Here is a 19743-nt window from a genome sequence, read left to right as displayed (position 1 = left end):
TCTTAACATAACATATCCTCTGTTAAAAACACGTTTTTGTTCCCATTTTGTTGGCATTTTTTTTTCATAATAAACCTTTTTTTTTTTTTTAATTAGCAACTGTAAAAGAACGGCATACATCCTGTGACCAACAAACACCTGTCTTTGGAAGAGAGTGATAATCTTTCTTTTCTGCCTTGAAATCAATTCGCAGTTTATGTGTGTGTGTTGGCATTCGTCCCAGCGTGGCAAAACAACTCCTTTCAGTACAGATGCCAGGAATCTCTCTCTGTTACAGCACGCGCTCTTTTATGAGATGTTTTTGAAGCATATTGTGCATTCACACCTCGTGGTAGGCTAACCGTAGCCAGAAACTCCTCCAGGCGTTCCTACTGTCAAAACCTTTGTGCTGTGACAAAGTTTTTGAAAAAAAAAAAAAAAGGTAAAAACCTCTACTACTTTGAGGTATGCGAAATACGATGGTTAACGAGGATAGATTACGGTAAGTCGCTTCCTTTAATTATGCTCTGTTATTTGATGATTTCTTGACTTTTTGCTTAATACAATATTATCATTAAAATATTGGCCGAGGAAGTAAAATGTTTCTCTGATTATCAGATTGGCTGAAATAAGTAGAAATAGATGCTAAATTCAACTTCCCTTTAATTATGTAAATAATAAACATTTATTTGATCTTAAATTGACATGTTTTAAATGTATAATTCTAACCATTTCCATTACGATTGTCAATATTTTGCTGTAAGTATTTCTCTGTATAAATTGATTGATAGTTGGAAGCTTGTGATATTTTAGATACTTATAAAGAAGGTATGGAAAAATATCTTATTCTTCTATGAAATAATAATGCAACTTATATTTATATTTAAAATTTTTCTAATATTTTAAAAACTACTCATATATTTTTAAAAATATTCTAAAAGTATTTCAAATACCATAAAATATTATCTATAAATACATCATAATTGAATTATGAGAATATTCTCATACAATATGAGGAGAATCAATCTAATACCTTTGGAGGGTAATGGATGGCAATGAAGTCTAACTGAGGCTCGGCTATTACTGTTACCCTCCTGCCATGATCAGAGCTCTAATTTGATAGCTCAATAACACCTTATCCCTACACTGTCCTCTATAGATAACGGGGAAGATGAAAAGCATTCTTGCTGCGCCCCTTTAAGCCAGTCCTTATAAGGACTATCTCATAAATAGGTGGTCAGAGCTAATAATATTAGCTCTGACTGGAACATTTGAATTGCCTTGCATGGAAAAATATATCCTCTGTCAAACGATGACACATCGGATGTTGGTCAATGAGGCAGCAGAGATAAAGGAGAGATCATGAGAAGAATAACCCTGAGCTTGAAATGCAATGTTTCCTCCGCTTTATTATTATTGTTGTTTTATCAAGATTTTTGGATTTCCTGCAGATTAACAACGAATCAAATATCACTTTAGTCATGTTTACATTACCCATTTTGACCTGTTTACAAAGAGACAATAGTACTATGCATTTTCAGTGAACGCTAATTAGAATGACAACTGATTTATAATTTTTATTCTTTTATGAGTCACACTCATGAGGATTGCAGATCCATAGTACAGTGAGTGGGCTTAGCATTATATAGTCTGGAGACCAAGCATAGAACTTTTTCAAGTTCAGGTCCGCCATCGTCCCGTATGACATCACCGGTGTCATACGGGACGATGAAAATCGACGAAACCATCAACTACCTAAAGACATTAACAAACACACATACACAGAATAGTATTTGCGTCCAGAGACTGTTGAGAAAGACGCCAACCACTCGCATTCTTCCAGTTACATTGTCGATGTTCTTAACTGACGGCTTGATACCGAGTAGTTAACATATCAGTAACCAAAGCCTGAGGGGTCGAATCCCACATGGATGCTTATGATTGTCTTTAAGTAGAAGATGCATTTCGTCGCCAATGTGCGATCATCTTCCTACTTATGAAGCCTGAAGTGTCTTGAAAATGTCCCATGTCCTGATCTCTAAACTAGAGTTCTTGAAAGATGTATTTAACCCACACATAATATTAATACTAATGTATAGTAGGCTTACATCTTGCAAATGGAATTCATCGTTAAAAACACTCTACGTAAATTTTAATTGCAAATGAATGTATGTTCTTTCGGTCTTAGAAATGTCTCCCAGAGTCGTTCTCATATTTGTGTCACTGGGTGTCACAAATGTATCAAATAGAAAGATATCAGCTGGCTGGCCGAGTGGTTAGCGTGTCCGCTCTCCTTTTAAGAGACTGCGGATTCGAATCCCGCTGTGGATATGGATGTTTGTGATTGTCTGTGGAAATACTAGTCGTGGTGGTCGTCGGTAGATGGCGGTGGTGTAGCTGTGGTCAGTTGGTGGATTTGTGCGTGGTGGAAGCAGAGTTGTAGAGTAGATGCCCTCCCTCGATGAGTCTTTGGACTCCCTGGAGATGACAAAGAATAAAAATAATATCAATAATTAATTTCTCCGATCTACAAGCTCGGTTTGAAGGCGTTACCAAAATCCTTGTCCTATTGTGATAATACAGACTGTAATAAATAAATAAGAGAAATATATAACACAATTCTCTCAATCCTCTAACTTTCGTTTCTGTATAGATCAAAGTTTATTAGTTCCCGATTTAGGCTGCTTTGATATAATTCATAAAGAAGTATATTTTCATATTTTGTTTTCTGTCTGATATCGTTTTGAATCTAGTATTTCATAATTTGATATGTATGTGTGTGTGTGTGTGTGTGTGTGTGTGTGTGTATGCCCGCACGCAGGCTATATGAGTATTACAATTACTTACAAATTAGTGTTAGGTAAAAAATGGTATATATCCTCTGTCCAAAAAGAAACCGAACTTTTCGAAAAACAGAAGAAACTAGTGGCGCCACCTGTTGTATCTTTTTGTTGTCGAAAGCGGAAACCTTCCTTAGTGTTGTGTCAAACTGTTTATGACATTTGTTTCATTAGAAGCCGAGTTATAGCGATTCTCTTCAATTCCCTGCGCATAGTTTGGTGAGATATGGGTCGAGAACAGCCTTCATTAAATGCTTCGGTCCGTACAAGCCTTCCCACACGACGGCGATCTCATTCCTCAACGACTGTCTTAGAACCACAGTTATGCCTCTTAGACAAGCAATGTGGGTTATTTTTCCACTGATTAAACATCCGGGTTATCTCATCTTTTGAGGAACAAGTCGCCTCTGCTGTTTTCAAAATCTTGGTTCCAGCCAGACGGGCATCCCCAATATGCCTTTTTCCGAACTCCGAAAAGATCCTTTTTTTTCCCCATTCGGATCAACATTATTGACGATTACCGACCAGCATCATTCTTAAATAGTTGCTTAGAACGTGGTGACTCACGTGACCAAGTATTTTGCATACACACAGTGCGTGACGTCAATGACCGGTGCATTGTGTCTTTTGTGTACCGTAAGAGATTTCTGATTATTAATTTTCTATTTTATCACACACACACACACACACACACACACACACACACACACACACACACACACACACACACACACACACACACACACACACACACACACACACACACACACACATTCTTCTTCTTAATTTGACAAAACGTGCGATGCATAATCATTTGGAGCTTCAAGATCTTACATAACCAACGTATTAAACTCTGATCTCCTTGCTGTTCTGTAGTAAGGTGAAAATTTCGGCGCTTCATTGTTACCGAAACTCAGTCTTGATTGATTTTTAGCAAGAAAGATCTTATTTCATTTTTTCTTACTTTTATTAATAATAAGTTTCCAAACAGTCAGGATATTCAGTCTTGGGCTGAATTCCACTCCTAGCCATATCAAGAGTGGTCACCTGCATTTCTTTAAGTCTTTCCTTCCCATGGCTTGTGTTCAAGGTTGGAGGAATGTTTAGGGGACTGAACACAGAAGTATTTTCTTGCTGTAGAGTGGATGTCGATATTAGGAAAGACTACGCACAAATGTTTAGCAATTCTTCTGTTTTCTTTTGTCGAAAGATTCGTGGAGACATTTAGAAGTCTTGTTGCTAATGCTGGAAGTGATTTGATGTGTTCCTTAATGTAGGACTCCCAGAAGAAGAAGAGGAAATCCCATAAAATCTGCGTTACTTTGAAGAGGCACTGCATTTGTACCACAAGGACTATTAACAGTTGGATCCCCGGGAAGGAATCCAGTGGCTCTGGTGAATGACCAGAAAGCTCGACTACCCTTTGAGCATGAATTGAACTTTATGCTTTTCGCTTTTTAAAACTTAGATTTCTTGATAGTGTTGTCTGAATTTGTTGAGAACTATAGGCTGAGTGGGATGTTTTTTATTCTTAAGTTACTTGTAATATACTGGTTTCTTTTCATTCGTTCTCTTTTAGTTTTTTTTTTTCTTGGACTGCTTTGACACACTTAAGGGAGAACAAAGATTCATATACTGGTCGGTGATTGTGATTGGAATGCGAAGATGAAGCTTTTCAGTTAGAATTATTTGTATTATTCGATTGCAGCGGATGTTTAGGTGAGAAAGAAACAGAGAGAAGCAGTCAAAATCATCTCGTTTGGCACCCCTATAACGTGGTGCCAAATGAGAAACAAGAAATTGAGAATGGCTGAGTGAAGCTAAGACAAATGGATCTTGGAAGAGAGTTGTGGTCTGCGTTACCAACAGGAGAACTGACATCTACAGGGTGAATGATTCCAATGTATAATTTCACAATTCATGCAGTGTTCCTTTTGTTTTTTTATGATCGATTGCCGGTCTGGTTGACTGAGTGGTTAGCTTGTCAGCTCTCCAGCCAAGAGGCTTCGGGTTCGAATCCCGCCATGGGCATGGATGTTTGTGAATTCCCTATAAGCTCTGTGTGGAAAGGGAATCTGTAACCCTACCACTTATTCTAGCGGAGGACCGTTCCTAGTGACTATACGGCGTCTACGGACGTCAAATGTGGAAAAAAAAAAAAAAAGAACGCACGTGACATGCAGATCGATCTCTGGTTGCTGAACATTGGTATGGACGCTCTTTGTGTCCACAACATTTGATGCTGCATATTGTCACATCTAGCAAAAAGATTTTTTTTTTTTTTTTGGTAGATGGGATTTCATAAAAAAAATAATAAGGCCTAAATGAATATATGGGGAAAAACTGACCTATTATTAATATTAAATATTATTAATATTAAATATGTCATTAGACATATTAAAATATGTTTAATGACATTTCAGCGCCGTAACTCGAAGAAATGCTGTACTTGAAAAGGGTGAATTCCAAATGCAACTTCGTAAGCACATATTTGGATGGCAGGCATGTGTTTTCCAACCTCTCTGTCTCATTCGTAGCGCTTCGGATGACAATACCACACTTCTTCTAGCTTTAAAAAGCTTGTGCTGTCCAAACCAGAATTCATTCCAGTGAAGATGAGGAATTTTCATATCTTAACGTCTATCTCCTCTATTATAAAGCATGATTCAAAGACAATGTTTGAATGATGTTCTCATAGGCATTGTTCTCCTAATTGTCTATTGGAATAACACTACGCATGAGCGCTTCTTCGGCACAAACGTATCTAATTTTTACTTATATAAGTATTAAAAAAAAAAAAAAACATACGTTTTCAGTTTTGTCGTCAGATGGAGTCAGTGTTTCCACTTTGGCAAATGTTTCTTGTCTAAAACCCAAAATGAAATTGATTATTAACCAATGAATTTTCTATTGATACGTGAAAAGTCATTGTTCATGTCAGCTTATGGCTATACATTTCACCATGAAGCCTTTGGCTCTTCATATGTCTAATAATTCATCTCAACATTTGTCAACCCAACACACCATCAATTAAATGCCATCAATTCACAGTTCAGCTTCAAATTTCTTGAATTAACCACTCCTGTTCATCATCTGGCCATCAATATTTATGGTTGAGTCCAATATAAAATGTCTCTAGTACCTTCAGCAATGGTACTATCATGGAAGTACCAACATAAAAGGAATGTGCATTATCTGCATACTCATGGACATAATAAATCCTCTATCACCGTTTTATTCTTGAAATGGAGTGGACAGAAATCCTTTATTCTTAAGTAACATTTGGAAATTTCGGTGGTTCTCAAGACATCGAGACTGCAGAAAACTTTCTTTGCCCTGATTCTACCCCCCCCGCCTTACTCGCATAGTCTGAAATAGTTGGAGTTTTAGGTTCGAATTTTCTGAGCTGCAGCGTTAAAAGCTCGAGTTTTCACAAGAAAATTCCCACTTGTCTGCGTCAACGATGTGTTGAGAACTGGCTAAAGAAAAGCCTAAAAAAAGTTCTTATACTCAATGGAATTTCTTCAGTCTTTCTTCTGGTTAGAAATCATAACAAGGCTACATCTTTCGGTGTCTGTTTCTCCCTTCCACTCAAAGTTAGATTGAGTCTGCTGGTTGAGGGTTTAGGGGAATTATTGCCATTCCTGCTGTATTTCCTAAGCTTGAAGCATGTTGTGTATGTAAATATGTTGAAGCGGTTTATCTGCTTTTTGTTGGATGATAAAACCAAAGTTTTAGAAAAGAAAACACCCTGCTACGTTCGTATGAAACTGATTAACTCACTATCAGTTAAAAAGCCCTTATACAGATTTTTTTTGTATCCACGAGAGTCGAATTATACACGTTGACTTAATATCAATTGCGTTTGTACTTTGAATTCTTGTTTCATCTACTGAAGTTCTATTTTCCAGAATAGATGCAGTGTTTCGGAAACAGAAAAGACATAATTAACGATCGCGACGTACCTCAGTTGCAGATATATATATATATATTTTTTTTTTAATTAGGTCACTTAAATTCATGCATTGAAATCGTACTCCACAGGAACTATTTTTTTTCTGAGCGCAAGCATCTCTCACATTGCTTCCAATGTGACGAATTGGCCAATTAATTCAGTCGTGCGATGATGGTTGCACAGTCACTGCGTACTTCGTTGTAGGAACTAAGTAATTCTCAGCACGCATCCACAAACTTCATTTAATATGCTCCTATCGGAACAAAAGCCTACCCCCTCCACACACACACACAATAGTCCATTGATTACACAATATTCCACACCCTCGCAATGTTTTTGCAACCTTTTTATTTTTCGTGAGCGTAAGTTCGATACAATAACAAAACTCTCTCAGCCAATTCAAATGGCACAACGTTGGCTTGGCGCCAGCACTTTTGTAAATGCTCCTTGCATTCCACGGCATAGCTTGACAGATGTGACATTCCTCACTTTACTAACGACATGCTACTGTCTTTCAGGTCGTTGATGCGTCTTTCTCAACCAGCTCACCTGGTTACTTTTATCTCAAGTACTTATTTGGCGATTCTCCTTTTTCCAGAGAACAGTCGGACGCCTCAAGAGCCGTCTGTATTTACGAGCCTTCTGTACGTTACTTGCTTCTCCACACATTTTGGAACTCAGCTATGGATGACCTTTGCTTCAGGTAAGCAACGGAAGTATCCCTTATACTAGTTAGGTAATTGAGAGACTACACTGTCTAGTTTAATTTTCTTTTTCCTTTTTTAGTTATGCTGTCTTTAATTGATGCTAAATTATTTTTCTCGTTTACAGGATTGGTGTTGTTCTTTACTTTACCACGTCATGCTTTTGGCCAAGTTCAACGTCAACTGTTCCCTATTTATTTCCTACTGAATTCGCTTCTATCTCTCATTACATTAATCATTTTCATCTGCCACCATCCGTTTAGAGACTGGGAATTATGGATACAGGTAACGTAGTCATTAACAGCATTAAACAATGCTTAAATTTTAAAGTAGAATTTCTGTTGATTATAGCTTTTTAAGGAAACATTAGTAGAATGCTACTTCCATTAGACTCCATATTTACAATTAAAATTAATTCTAACAAAACTAATACTTTGCAGTCTTTTAATTAACCAATTGAATCAACGGATTATTGGATCGGTAGGATTCAAATTCGTTTTCACAATGGATTATCAAGAGAAGATGAATCTAGGCATATTACGAACACATATTCTTGTATAACCTTCCTCTTGACTGTTTTTAAAATCTAGATTTTGTTTAGTATCACTTCAATCTGATAAATCAAGCGTACAAATGAAAAGTATTTGTATTATGTTTTATAACTTTCGATTATCATTCACAGCGCTTTTTTTTTCTTTCTTTCAGACATGGCTGTTGGTCCTCTGCTTTATGACCGAACTGAGTACCCGTTTATATGTTGTGCCTCCCTTATTAGACATCTTAAAAGAAAGGATGGAGATTGAGCAGCGAGCAGGAATAGGAATGGAAGTTGGCTATTACGATCCTGGTCCATTGATCTTTGACGAACATTATATGGACATCAACAGACGGTTTCGAGTTCTACATGGAACATGCGTAGTAGCCAATGTCATTGCTATGTTTTGCAGTGCCTCACACATGTATTATATGGGGGTCAGGTTCCGTCTGTTACTTGCATGGAATAGTACCTACATGGACGCTGTGAAAAATGTTGCTATAAATCAGTGTTTTGCTAGGAATTTTACTTAAAGTAAACCTTTAGTTTTTATGTATACAAACTGAATATTGTTATTATTTGTATTCGGGTATTACCACACTGATTTTTCGAGACGTAAGTCAACCTGTCATGTTGATTCAGTGATTGTAAATGAAAGCTAGACTTTTTTTTTTTAATGGTTTATCTGTGCATTTACAGAACAAACCTCTTTGTGCCAAATAAAAACTTTCTTTCTGATAAAGTGAATATTATTAATAAAAATACACAAAGATTTTTTTTTAAATCGAAGTTTTAATTTCATATTATTTATACTATTATTGATAAATAGCATTTTTAAATATGTCATTAGTGTGATACGAAATAGCATCATATATTGATATGTATATATATTTAATTTTGAATTAAAATAAGTATGAATATTGTAATTATTATTTATTTCTCCACTTAATTTCCCTTGTCAGACATGCACAGATGAGGTCATGATAACGAAAATGAAGTAGGCTTCGTTACAATTGTTGATTAAGGCTTTTTCTTTCTAGACGAAGTACGAGGAAGGTCTACGTCATGACTGTGACCCAATAAACAGTTGGACGAATTTTGGTGAAATGTAGTTTAGATACAAATACAGGGTGTTCGGGATAAATTTGACATATTTATAATTAATTATATTTTTCCGTAAGTTACATGTATTAACACACACTTCTCTTCATTTAAAAGTTTGGACCCTTCTTCATTCATATACAAGATGTCAGAAAGGATGGATAGCTGGAACCCACCTGAATCATGGAAGAGAATAACTTGTATCATGATGATTCGTGCCCGCCATCAAAATAAGGATATTACGACTGCTGCCCAATGCTCCCTGAATACAGTAAAAACAATCAGGCATGAACTAGAGACTTGCAATGGTGACTACGAGGATGTAGCAAGAAGAAAGATCCCTAGCAGACGATCTGATTGCGTTCGTACAGCAGAATTCCTCGCAAATCTGCAGGAACAGGTGTTGAAGAACCCTGGCATTGGAATTCGGGCTTTGTTCGTGGAGTTGCTAACTGTAGTCAAGCCCTGGATAACAAGGGTAGGCAATGGTAGGCCGTATGTATGGCAGCAGGATTCGGCCCCTTGCCACACCTCTGGGAAAAGTCAAAAATGGTTGTCTGAAAATTTCTACGACTTCACCAGTCCAAATGTTTGGCCTCCAAACTCCCCAGACCTTAACCCCATGGATTATTTTGTATGGGGCGCAGTTGAAAAAGACACCAATCGCACTTCCAGTAATACAAAAGCCCAGTTAATGGATAAAATTAAAACAGTTTTTGCGGCCCTTCCCAGGGAGACTGTAGCATCAGCTTGTTCGAGGTTCCGAAGCAGAATTGAAGCTGTGATCGATGCTAATGGTGGTTATTTTGAGTAAATCTTGTTGATAGTATTGTAATTAACTCTGCCTGTAATGTTTTTTTGTCAATTCATTAAATTTAATAGATACAAAGAAGATTTTCTTTTTCCTTACGAAACTGTCAAATTTATCCCGAACACCCTGTAGTCTCTGCTCTCAGATAATTCTATGCTTTCATGTTTTTCTCTAAATTTTTTCTAAATTTTAAACCAAATAATTGCTACCCAATTACGTGGTTTAAAACCACATAAATTGGTTATTTAAAAATGAGGTAATTTTAATCTTTTTATCAATGTTAGTATTTACTACCTTCTCTCCTTTTGTGAATGATAAATGACTCAACAGAAAGGCGTCCTTCTTACAGTGGTCAGCAGTCATTCTATAAAAGGTTGGAGACATAAAAGATTGTACTATAAATTTATAGTACATCAGTAACATGGGTGAGTTAAAGAATTTTTTGATCGTTTTTCTTTATTTCTTTTTATTTTTTTTACCTACTCTAAAGACTAAACATGGAACTGTTCAAGCCACTTCAGGCCTCCAACAAGCAGAGAGGTGGTTTCATGCAAGATTCGACGTGTGAGTTTCGATATTGGACGGATTTTTAAAAACAGTACCAATACTCGATAGATTTCTGTGAATAATATCAATCCGCTACAGACATTGTGACTGTTCGAGCAAAAAACCATGGAAATACGAACACTCTACAATTCAATTCTGAATGCTACTGTCAGCAATAAAAGACTCTGTAGCTGTCATTATATATTTAGTTATTGTTGTACAGCGCTGAGCAGTTAGGTTTAGTTTTTAAACAAGTTCAAGGCTAACTGAATCTTTTTCTATTATAATTCCATTTTCATTGACAATAAAATCTGAACCCATATTTCCTTTTTTCTCTATAATGGGAAGTACTTATTGGCAAAATAAACAAGTTGTCTAACACCTTTATTCTCCAAAGGAAATAGGGGGGAACTGTTTTGTTCCGTAACTTTTTGGAGATCAGTAGACAGCTGAGCTCCATCCCTCAGCCATCATTAATAGCTGAACATATGAATTGATAATTTTCAAGAGATCTGAAAGAAAATATGGCAGACAAATCCAGCCATCTTGTGATCCTAAACCAAAACACTTATAAATTTGTCTGAAAGGTGCTTGTTTTAGATTTGATTTTTCTGAAGTGAAGTTGTAAAATCAGAGTTTCAAGATATTAGAAAGAAAATATTATTAAGATAAGTGCTTCCTATCTTGTTAGAATTGAGTGAAACTGATATTTAGAATCAGTATTTGGTGTTTACGCATTGGTCCATTGTAATGGCAAATTAGGAAAAAACAGAATTATGTCTAGTGTCCAAGAGTTAAAGTTCAACTGTTGGGTAATGAATGATGGCACTATATAAGAATGTTATTCATCTTTCTTTCTTTGACATGTTTCTCGTTTCCAACATTTCAAATATCATTTGATTAGCTAAGAATCAGTACTCAATGGAGAAGAATCAGCCCGTTCCGACATTTTTTTTTACGCTTCTGGTTTTACATAATGCACCAGATTCATTACAGACCGAAGGAAGGAGTGTACAACCTTTATATATATACAGTCATCCCTCGACTTACGTCGGGGTTCAGTTCCATCAGGCAGGACGTAAGTCGATACATTAAATCAACAGAGTTCCAGGGTTTAGAGACTTAACAGTAATAAGTATACTGTCATTTTAATTTTTAAACCCTATTATAAAACTGTACTGTGCGCTATTGCCACTGTAAAACAGGAGAACAATCATCCAAATCTTCCTCCACAATCACATCTTCATTACCTTCCCTGTGTGAACGATCAGGTTGGGGCACTTCTGGTGTAACCTTTGTTTTGTTTTTTTTTGATGAAAATGTCCGATGTGCTTTGCTTATTCCTCTTCTTCATTTCATCATAGATTTGTTTATAGCAAGCAAACTCATCATCTACTTTCCTTTCTACTAATAAGTAGCGTTCAACATTGGGGGTCCATGTCTTCAACCATTTTGAGAACATCGCTAACTGCAAAGAACAATTCTGCAAGACGCTTCACTGTGAATTGTTTAACTACCTCTCCTTCTTTCTCTTCCAATTCTTCGTTGGTCAAGTCTTCAGGGGCACTTCTTATGAGTTGAATTATGCAGTCATCATTCACTTCGAGATTCAGGTTGTTTGTTAGGCCCACTATTTCTTCACTCAATTTACAAGGGTCTTCATTTTTTTAAAAACTTCCAAAATCGTGCCCAAACCTTTTTAATGTCTTTTCCATATGCCACAAATACATTGAGAGGTCACTTCATCCCAAGCCACAGCAATATTTTTAATAGCATTATAAATATTGAATGCTTTACAGAATCGCATGAGAGTCTGATCATTTCTTTCATTAACAGAAATGACTCGTGAAAAAGTTTTCCGTAGATAATAAACCTAAAACACCACTAGAACTCCCTAATCCATCGGTTGGATGAATGAAGTAGTGTTTAGAGGAAAAAAATATGACCTTGAACTTGGTGAAGATCACCGATATAAGACTGATGACCTGGAGTATTATCCAGAATTAATAAAATTTTAAATTCTACATTTTATTTCACACAACAGCTTTCCATTTCACTCGCATAACAGTTGATTAAAGCATCCTGGAACAATTTTTGAGAGTCATCCACGACTTCTTATTGCTCCGATAATGAACTAGAAGAGAATGATTTCTAATGTTTTTGAAGGCTCGTGGATTCTCAGTGTGCCATATCACAAATGGTTTCAGTTTATATCCAGTCACATTACCCCTTAACAGAATCCTAACACGGTCTTTAAGAGCTTTTTGTGGGTGAATTGTCCGCTAGGGCATTTTTTTTCCGAAACAAGGTCACATTATGCAGAGCAAAACGCTGCTTGAATCTCATGAACCAACTGGAAGAAGCGTTGAATTCATAGTCATAATCGGGTTCTGCTTTCTCCTTCAATGTGAAAGAGACTCAGTGCCTTAGCGGTTACGGTCAAAGTGATAAGGGATATGCGCTTTTGGTTCAGGTCCTCTATGCATGATGGAAGTAACTTTTTCATATCACCGATAGGACCTTGTCCTTGCTTCGTCACTATCGTTGAACTTGCAACCTCGTTTCAACATCAGTTGCTCGCCTCTTTTTCTGTGATTCTTCACTAGGTTTTGTAATTGGGCGCATAAGGGCCATGTTGCACAAAATATCGCGAAATATTTAATGATAAATAACACATTTTTCAGACACAAAATCAACAGAGGAAATGTTGAAGCCGACAGAGGTTGCCGCTGAATGCGCTGTTGCCACTGCATTGTTGCTAAATAGAAATCTTTTTATTATACGCTCGCTTGCGTCTTGCTCGAAAGTATAGTCGCAAATAGTATTCATTCCATTATGGGAACACAGACGTATCATGGAAGTCGAGGGATGACTGTGTGTGTGTGTGTGTGTGTGTGTGTGTGTGTATATATATATATATATATATATTTTTTTTTTTTTAATTTTCGATAAAATAAGATAGCCCCTCCTCCTCCGGGACAATATTTCCAATATTTATGGCATGTAAAAAAAAACACTTTCCGGTATGTTAAGTACGAAATTGTTTTCAATAAATAAGCAAAAAATCGCCAAAATGACGGCAAATCGTATTAAATAATAGACGTGCATTATGAACTGCAAAGAGTTATATGAACATTTCGAGACTTAAAATCTTAGAAAGTTTTAGGCATCTGACTGCAAGATTCGAGATCGGTTACGCTCATTAATTCCAATTTCCATTTGCACGAACACTTAGCAGGGCATTAAGAAACTTAGAAGTGATTTCACAAGTGTTTGGGAAAGCAACTAACCACCATAATTAAAATCTAAATTTCATCTTACTGCCTTCTAATTTCATTTAGTTTCTTACAGAAACTGATTATCATATAAAAAAAATTAAACTATATAAAATTAAGACAACACGCGATCAACCACTATCATTGTCATTTGTAATTTCAAGTGTTTTTCTAACAACAACGTTATTGATAGGTTGGCAGAAGTGTACCCTATTCATGTTCGTCTTTATCTGTGGAGACAGAGTAAAATTGTTATGAGTAGTTTGTGAGCTTTAAGCTTGCCCTTGGGAGTTTGTGAGATCACGCGCAATCAGTGAATAGCAAAATGGCTTTAGGTCTTTTATACTTGTAGTGATCATATTCATTGTAGTCTGAAGCTTGTTTGATCAGTTGATTTGAGTTCTTTTCTAAAGGCGCCTTTGAAAAGAACTTGACTTCTACAGAATGAAAACAAGATGGGATATCACGGGGTATCTGTTCATTTCTGATGAACCATGGAGCAGCTAGTATCATACGTAAGCATTTGTTTTGTGCTCTTTGTAGTCTTAAGATGTTAGATTTGGATGTATGGCTCCAAGCTGGCGAGGCATAAGCAATTATAGGTCGAATCAGTATCTGAGAGTAATATTTTCTTTGCTGCGTCGGTTAATCATGGGCTAAAGTTCAGTGTTAGCTTTGGATACTTTCGTACAAATGAGTTCGATGCGACTATTGAATCGTGGTCCTTTATTTAATTGTATACCTAAGTATTTTTTTCCCTGTTTTCCATGGGATTTTAGTATTAAACAACTGAATATCTACTTGGGGATGCTAGCCTTTTAGTGAAGAGCATGGCTATACTTTTTTTTGTGGGTTTACTTGACTCTAATCAGAGAACTCTTTTCAAACATGGAGATGTTATCTTGGGGTCTCTTTGAGCCTCTTCAGATGTGGTCTTTAGAATATTTTTAGAATTTTTCCCACAATTAGTCATCATTGCAGTTAGATAATTATATTGGATGCCTGATTAGCTAAGACCCAAAGCCTGTTGGTTTCGGGTTTGAATCCTGCCGTGGGCATGGATGGCTTTAGGTGGAAGACCATCTAAAATGCTTCTGGAGAATAAATTTGAAGTATTTTAGTGTCATTAATGAAACACATAATAACTGTTTGATCTCAATAAAAAGTACCTTTCTTCGGGCTACTTTATTTGTACCAAAATATCCACACACACACACACACACACACACACACACACACACACACACACACACACACACACACACACACACACACACACACACACACACACACACACACACACACACAGCAGAAAAGGCAACTGCAAAAAAATTACTTTACCCTGAAACTTCCCGTCACAGCATCTTCAACTTACCATAATTTACTAGTTACATAACACGGCCATTATTTATTGAAATAAAATATACACATCTCTGTTAAGCACAAAGGAAAATCCACTGAAGGAATCCCAAATATTGATATACAACAATATTAGCATGCAGTAGCTGAACCACTTCGACTTCCTGCAATTAAATGGCACTTATCCCAGCAACCAAGTTTATTGCGTCCTTGGTTGCTTGGCAATGGTGATCACCTTGTTCATTTACACCTTTTATGTGTGGAAAACTGAGAGAAAGGGGGGGGGGTGGAGGATATTGGTAGAGTTTTTGAACTTCTCAAATGTCCTTCTGACCTTCGTTGGATCGCATTTTCCAGATTAATTCAACTGTTTTTCTCGACTAATTTGCCAAAACGTGCAACAAATAAAATATTTATAATAAAATAAAGCTGGGATTACTTCCAGTCACACTTCACTTCCCATTCAGCGGAAGAATTTGTGCCATAAACTGATAATACATTGGCTCTTCCATCTATTCGCCTTTCACCTAAAGGGGAAAAAAAAAAAAAAAAAAAAAAAAAAAAAAATTAGCAAATTTTCGTCACTGATCAGCGAAGAATCAATGCAACATATTGGAAAAATCATCAACACCCTCCCTTATACGATTACGTACCTATGTTCCCTCCTACCTCGTACAAGAAGTGGTTGTGAGCACCATCGCACCCTCTGACCCCAAGTAGACAACTCCGTTGCGATGAAGTTTCATCTTGAGACCTGGAAGGTCAAGAATAGGTTAATGTTAAAGTGATGAGGGCCTAAGAAAATGAAACAACATTCATTTAGGCTTAATAACACGAACATCATATGAACTATATATAACTGAAGAAAACGGACCACACAAGATTTAGTTTGTTCTTACTAACCTTTTCCTTCCGTCTATGTGATTGTCCACAGTGTCCGAGTACTTCAATGTCTTAAGAAATTGCCGCACTACCTCGTTGGCTGTGGTGTAAGTATCGTCAATCACCATGTCTGTGAAACGCTGCAACTGGGGAGCATGAACAGTCAAAATAAATCCCTCGTGTAATATGGCCTGGGAAATAAAGGGATTGATAATTAGATGAGGGAGCGAGTGAAGAAACTCATGCTGAGATTTAGTGTTGTGATTCAAATAATAATGATGTGCATCAACATATTCAACATCGCCTGAAGCTTTCGATACTTAAACCGAAGACTTTTCAAGGTTTTGTCCAAGCTTGGAAAAGAAGGGAAAAAGAGGATGAAACTATGTCAGTAGAATCTTTTTTTTTTTCTTCTATTAAATATTATTATTGATAACCAGATGTTGAAATAAAATATTATTTCAACATCGGGCCATTATAATATAAATTAAACTATACTATCTTAAAATAATTCGTGGCGATTATTATTAAAATCAATGTAATAGAGCTATCTGAAGTGAGAGATACAGAAATTCTAAGAAAAATCTAAAAAATAAAATAAAATAAAGGAAGATATTTATAAAAATATATAATTATTTAATTATGACAAGTCGAATTAAATGCGAGATTACTAAATCTATTAAATAAAATTTATAAATAAGTAATAGCTTGAAATTATGGAAAAAAATATTTTTTTTACTGACTAAATACGTTATGGTAAGCAGATGATCAGATATTAATTGCTAATACAGAAGATGAACTAAACTTGGTCCTAATTTTTGAGATCGATTTAAAAAAAAAAAAAAAAAACACGTGATCTTCAAGCGTAAATATATAGGACATATTTTATTATGTTTTTTTCTGATTTTATTAAATTGTTAATTATATGCAAGCGTTTATACTTCGTGGTTTATTGTAAACATATCTACTGTATTTCTTTATTAAACTAATATTCCAATATTTTTTTTTTGTTCACTGTTCTGGTACTTTGTTTTAAACTAAGAACATCAAGCTACACTAATATCTAAGCTTTAGACTTTCAGTCAGATGATTTCGAAATCTTAGATGAAAATTTAAAACAAATGAACTCCAGTCGATGCTGAGAAACGTCAACTTTAAATCGCATCCCTAACTAGAGGGTAAGGTCAATTTTGAATCCCTATCAAGCGGAATGCAGCATCTTTACACAGATGGAGTTATTCTCATCTTCATCTTCAGAATGAAGATGAAGATGAGAATATGAGAAAGATGAGAACGGGGGATCTGAGTCTGCAAGGTACATTAATGATATTGGGAAGGATTTGACAAGCGACATACAGCTATTTGCTGATGAAGCAAAGATAGGTAGGGTAATCAGGAATGCTGCTGATATGCAGTACAGGAATCTCGATTAGTACGTCATTTTTTTTCGATACCCAAATTCGATTAGTGCGCCTATATATATCTTAAAAATAAATGTTACAGATTCTAAAAATTTTCTATCTATACATTGTTATGGCTAACTATTTTAAAAAATCACTCACTAGAATGAAATGATTTAGTTACCGATTTAAAACATTTTACAAAGTTATTTTTAATGCCCTACTACACTACTTCCATGTACACTATGTTCCAAAATTTACCGCCAATATTTATGTCGTCTGCTACAGTACGTCCACAGATTCGAGACACTTCTGCGCATGTCACAAAAAGGAGAATCCATTCCGATAATAGGGTGGTCAATTCGTCTTCTGGGATGAGTTGTTTTTTATTATTACACGTCGGAAAATTAACTTTTATGAACATTGTAGTTTTTAAAGTGGGAACTATTTTGCTTGTATAACAGTTGGGAAATTTTATCTATAAAGCAAGTGATTTCGCATGTTGGCGACCGATTCGTACGTCCTTCATTTCTTTCTCCCCTTCAGCATGAATCGACTATTCTTGGCACCAAGCCAAGCGAAGCTGTACAAAAGTATGGGCATAATATAATTACAAAGTGCACTGATGGTCGTATCTCATGCCTCCTTTGCAATGTTATATGAGTGTGTTTTCCTTACTTTTTTTTTATTTTAAAGTATTTTCCCAAGCTTTAATCATGGGTAAAAGAATTAGTGAGCAAAAAAGTGGATGTGAGAAAAAGATTCGATGATGAAGAGAGAAGCAGTAAAATTTGCAGAAGAGTAGAAGAGGCAATAGGGCCATACCGTCGGTTGTATGAAAAAAAGAAACAAAATGGCGCCAAACTGCGTTAGCTCAATTCTTTGTTAAGAAGTAGAATAATAAAATTTATATTCTGAATATGTTTTATTGTCATTCAGCTTCATGGTTTTCCTTTAACTAGGCCCTGAGACATACCTTAATTCTTTTATTAAAAAAATTAAGGTTCGAAAAAGAAATTTGAGGAACGAATTATACTGTTTCCCATAGATTATTATGTATCATATATATTCGATTAGTGCGCCTGTTTTAAAGAACGCATTAGGCTCATTAATCGAGGGATTGCTGTACTTACAGAATGATTTGAATAGCCTGGAATTGTGGGCATGGGAAAATGGATGTCAGTTCAATGTCAGTAAATGCAAAGTCATTCATTTCGGCATGATTAGATATCCAATGACGTATTATATTGGTGGGATTAAGCTAGAAAAAACTGATGAGGCTAGGGATCTTGGAATGTTAGTAGATAGGAAGTTGAAGCTTAGGGGCCATGTGGCAAAGATTGCAAATACAACTCCAAAGATAATTGCAATGCTGAAACGAACGTTCACGTGTAAAGATAGAGATGTTATTTTGCCTCTTTACAAAGCCTTGATAAGACCTCAGTTGGACTACTGTGTGCAAGTCTGGTCTCCATTGTGATTCTGATACAGTGGAAAGAGTGCAGAGGAGAGTGTTAAAATGATATCAGGATTGTGGAATACTAAGTATGAAGACAGATCGAAAGGGTCATACAAGATTTCAATTGATGGAATTTTTCAATTTACGGAAAGTGAGGAAAGGACGAGAGGCATCCTTGGAAGCTGAGAATGAAGAGCGTGAAGGATAGATTTTTCTCTCAGAGGGTGGTGCGTGATTTGCCATTGGATGTTGCGAGTGCAAGCAGTGTGAATGAATTCAAGAATAAGTATGATAGCTGGTGTGTGTGTGTGTAGTATGTGGCCTCCCTCGATGGGTCTCCGAATCCCTGGAGGTTTCTCTTAATAATAATAAAAGTTTTTAATAATGGTATTCTACTCACACTACTGGCGCTTTTCGACCTCTCCCTGCCATCCTCTGTTTGCTTTGCATGTCGACCCTGCAGGAAAAAAACAAACATACCAACTTTATGAAATTGATATTTTGGATTATCACCTTTCAGATTTTAACAACAAATCAACTACTGGATAGTTTTGAATAAGAGGAAATAACTGTCAATATTATCTTCAGTATGAATCATGAAGCTGCAGTAGATGGGGAGTTATTACCTGTCTTTTATCTTTGATGGCCTTTTTCTTTCCTCCTTCGATGTTCAACGATCTTATTTGATGGACCAGTAATGGTGGAACCTCAAAGAAAGAAAAAAAAAATAATCAACATACGATTAGACAAAGTTGAAATGCTGTTGCTAGGAGACCATATATTCTATTGTTACAAATAACAAATTTGTTACAAAATAACAAATGACTGTTCGTTGAAAAACTCAGAACTTTGGCGTTTTTTCCCCTTGTTTTAACTTTTAAGTAATTAATCATTTTC

General features: G+C 36.0%; 2 protein-coding genes across 4 annotated transcripts in view; one reads left to right on the top strand and one right to left on the bottom strand.

The window, feature by feature from the left end:
* The first annotated feature begins 424 nt into the window (after positions 1-424).
* Positions 425-8776, top strand: LOC150097570 (transmembrane protein 205-like). The gene is made up of 4 exons (XM_090407541.1): positions 425-481; positions 7293-7477; positions 7606-7763; positions 8184-8776. The coding sequence occupies exons 1-4, from the start codon at positions 447-449 to the stop codon at positions 8544-8546; spliced, it is 741 nt and encodes a 246-aa protein (XP_090263667.1). The 5' UTR covers positions 425-446; the 3' UTR covers positions 8547-8776.
* A 6363-nt stretch (positions 8777-15139) lies between these two features.
* Positions 15140-19743, bottom strand: part of LOC150097567 (rho GTPase-activating protein 18-like) — a 109614-nt gene continuing 105010 nt past the window's right edge. For all 3 annotated transcript variants that reach the window (XM_090407286.1, XM_090407287.1, XM_090407288.1), the window contains 5 exons: positions 19473-19553; positions 19247-19303; positions 16009-16178; positions 15759-15859; positions 15140-15632 (listed from right to left, as the gene is read on the bottom strand). In XM_090407286.1, the coding sequence (XP_090263412.1) occupies positions 15541-15632; positions 15759-15859; positions 16009-16178; positions 19247-19303; positions 19473-19553 (501 nt within the window). In that variant the 3' untranslated portion in view covers positions 15140-15540. The remainder of the gene's footprint in view (positions 15633-15758; positions 15860-16008; positions 16179-19246; positions 19304-19472; positions 19554-19743) is intronic.

The sequence above is a fragment of the Typopeltis vanoorti genome, chromosome 17 (assembly GCF_054136105.1).
Source record: "Typopeltis vanoorti isolate ZY-2024b chromosome 17, IOZ_Tvanoo_1.0, whole genome shotgun sequence".
In the NCBI taxonomy this organism is placed as follows: Eukaryota; Metazoa; Arthropoda; class Arachnida; order Uropygi; family Thelyphonidae; genus Typopeltis; species Typopeltis vanoorti.
Note: the sequence above shows the minus strand (reverse complement) of the source record. Positions and strands in the feature narration are given on the sequence as shown.

Coding starts and splice junctions, on each gene's coding strand:
- LOC150097570 (XM_090407541.1), top strand. CDS start 447: ATGCGAAATACGATGGTTAACGAGGATAGATTACG. Junction 7,478..7,605: donor ATGGATGACCTTTGCTTCAG/GTAAGCAACGGA, acceptor TCTCGTTTACAG/GATTGGTGTTGTTCTTTACT. Junction 7,764..8,183: donor ACTGGGAATTATGGATACAG/GTAACGTAGTCA, acceptor TCTTTCTTTCAG/ACATGGCTGTTGGTCCTCTG.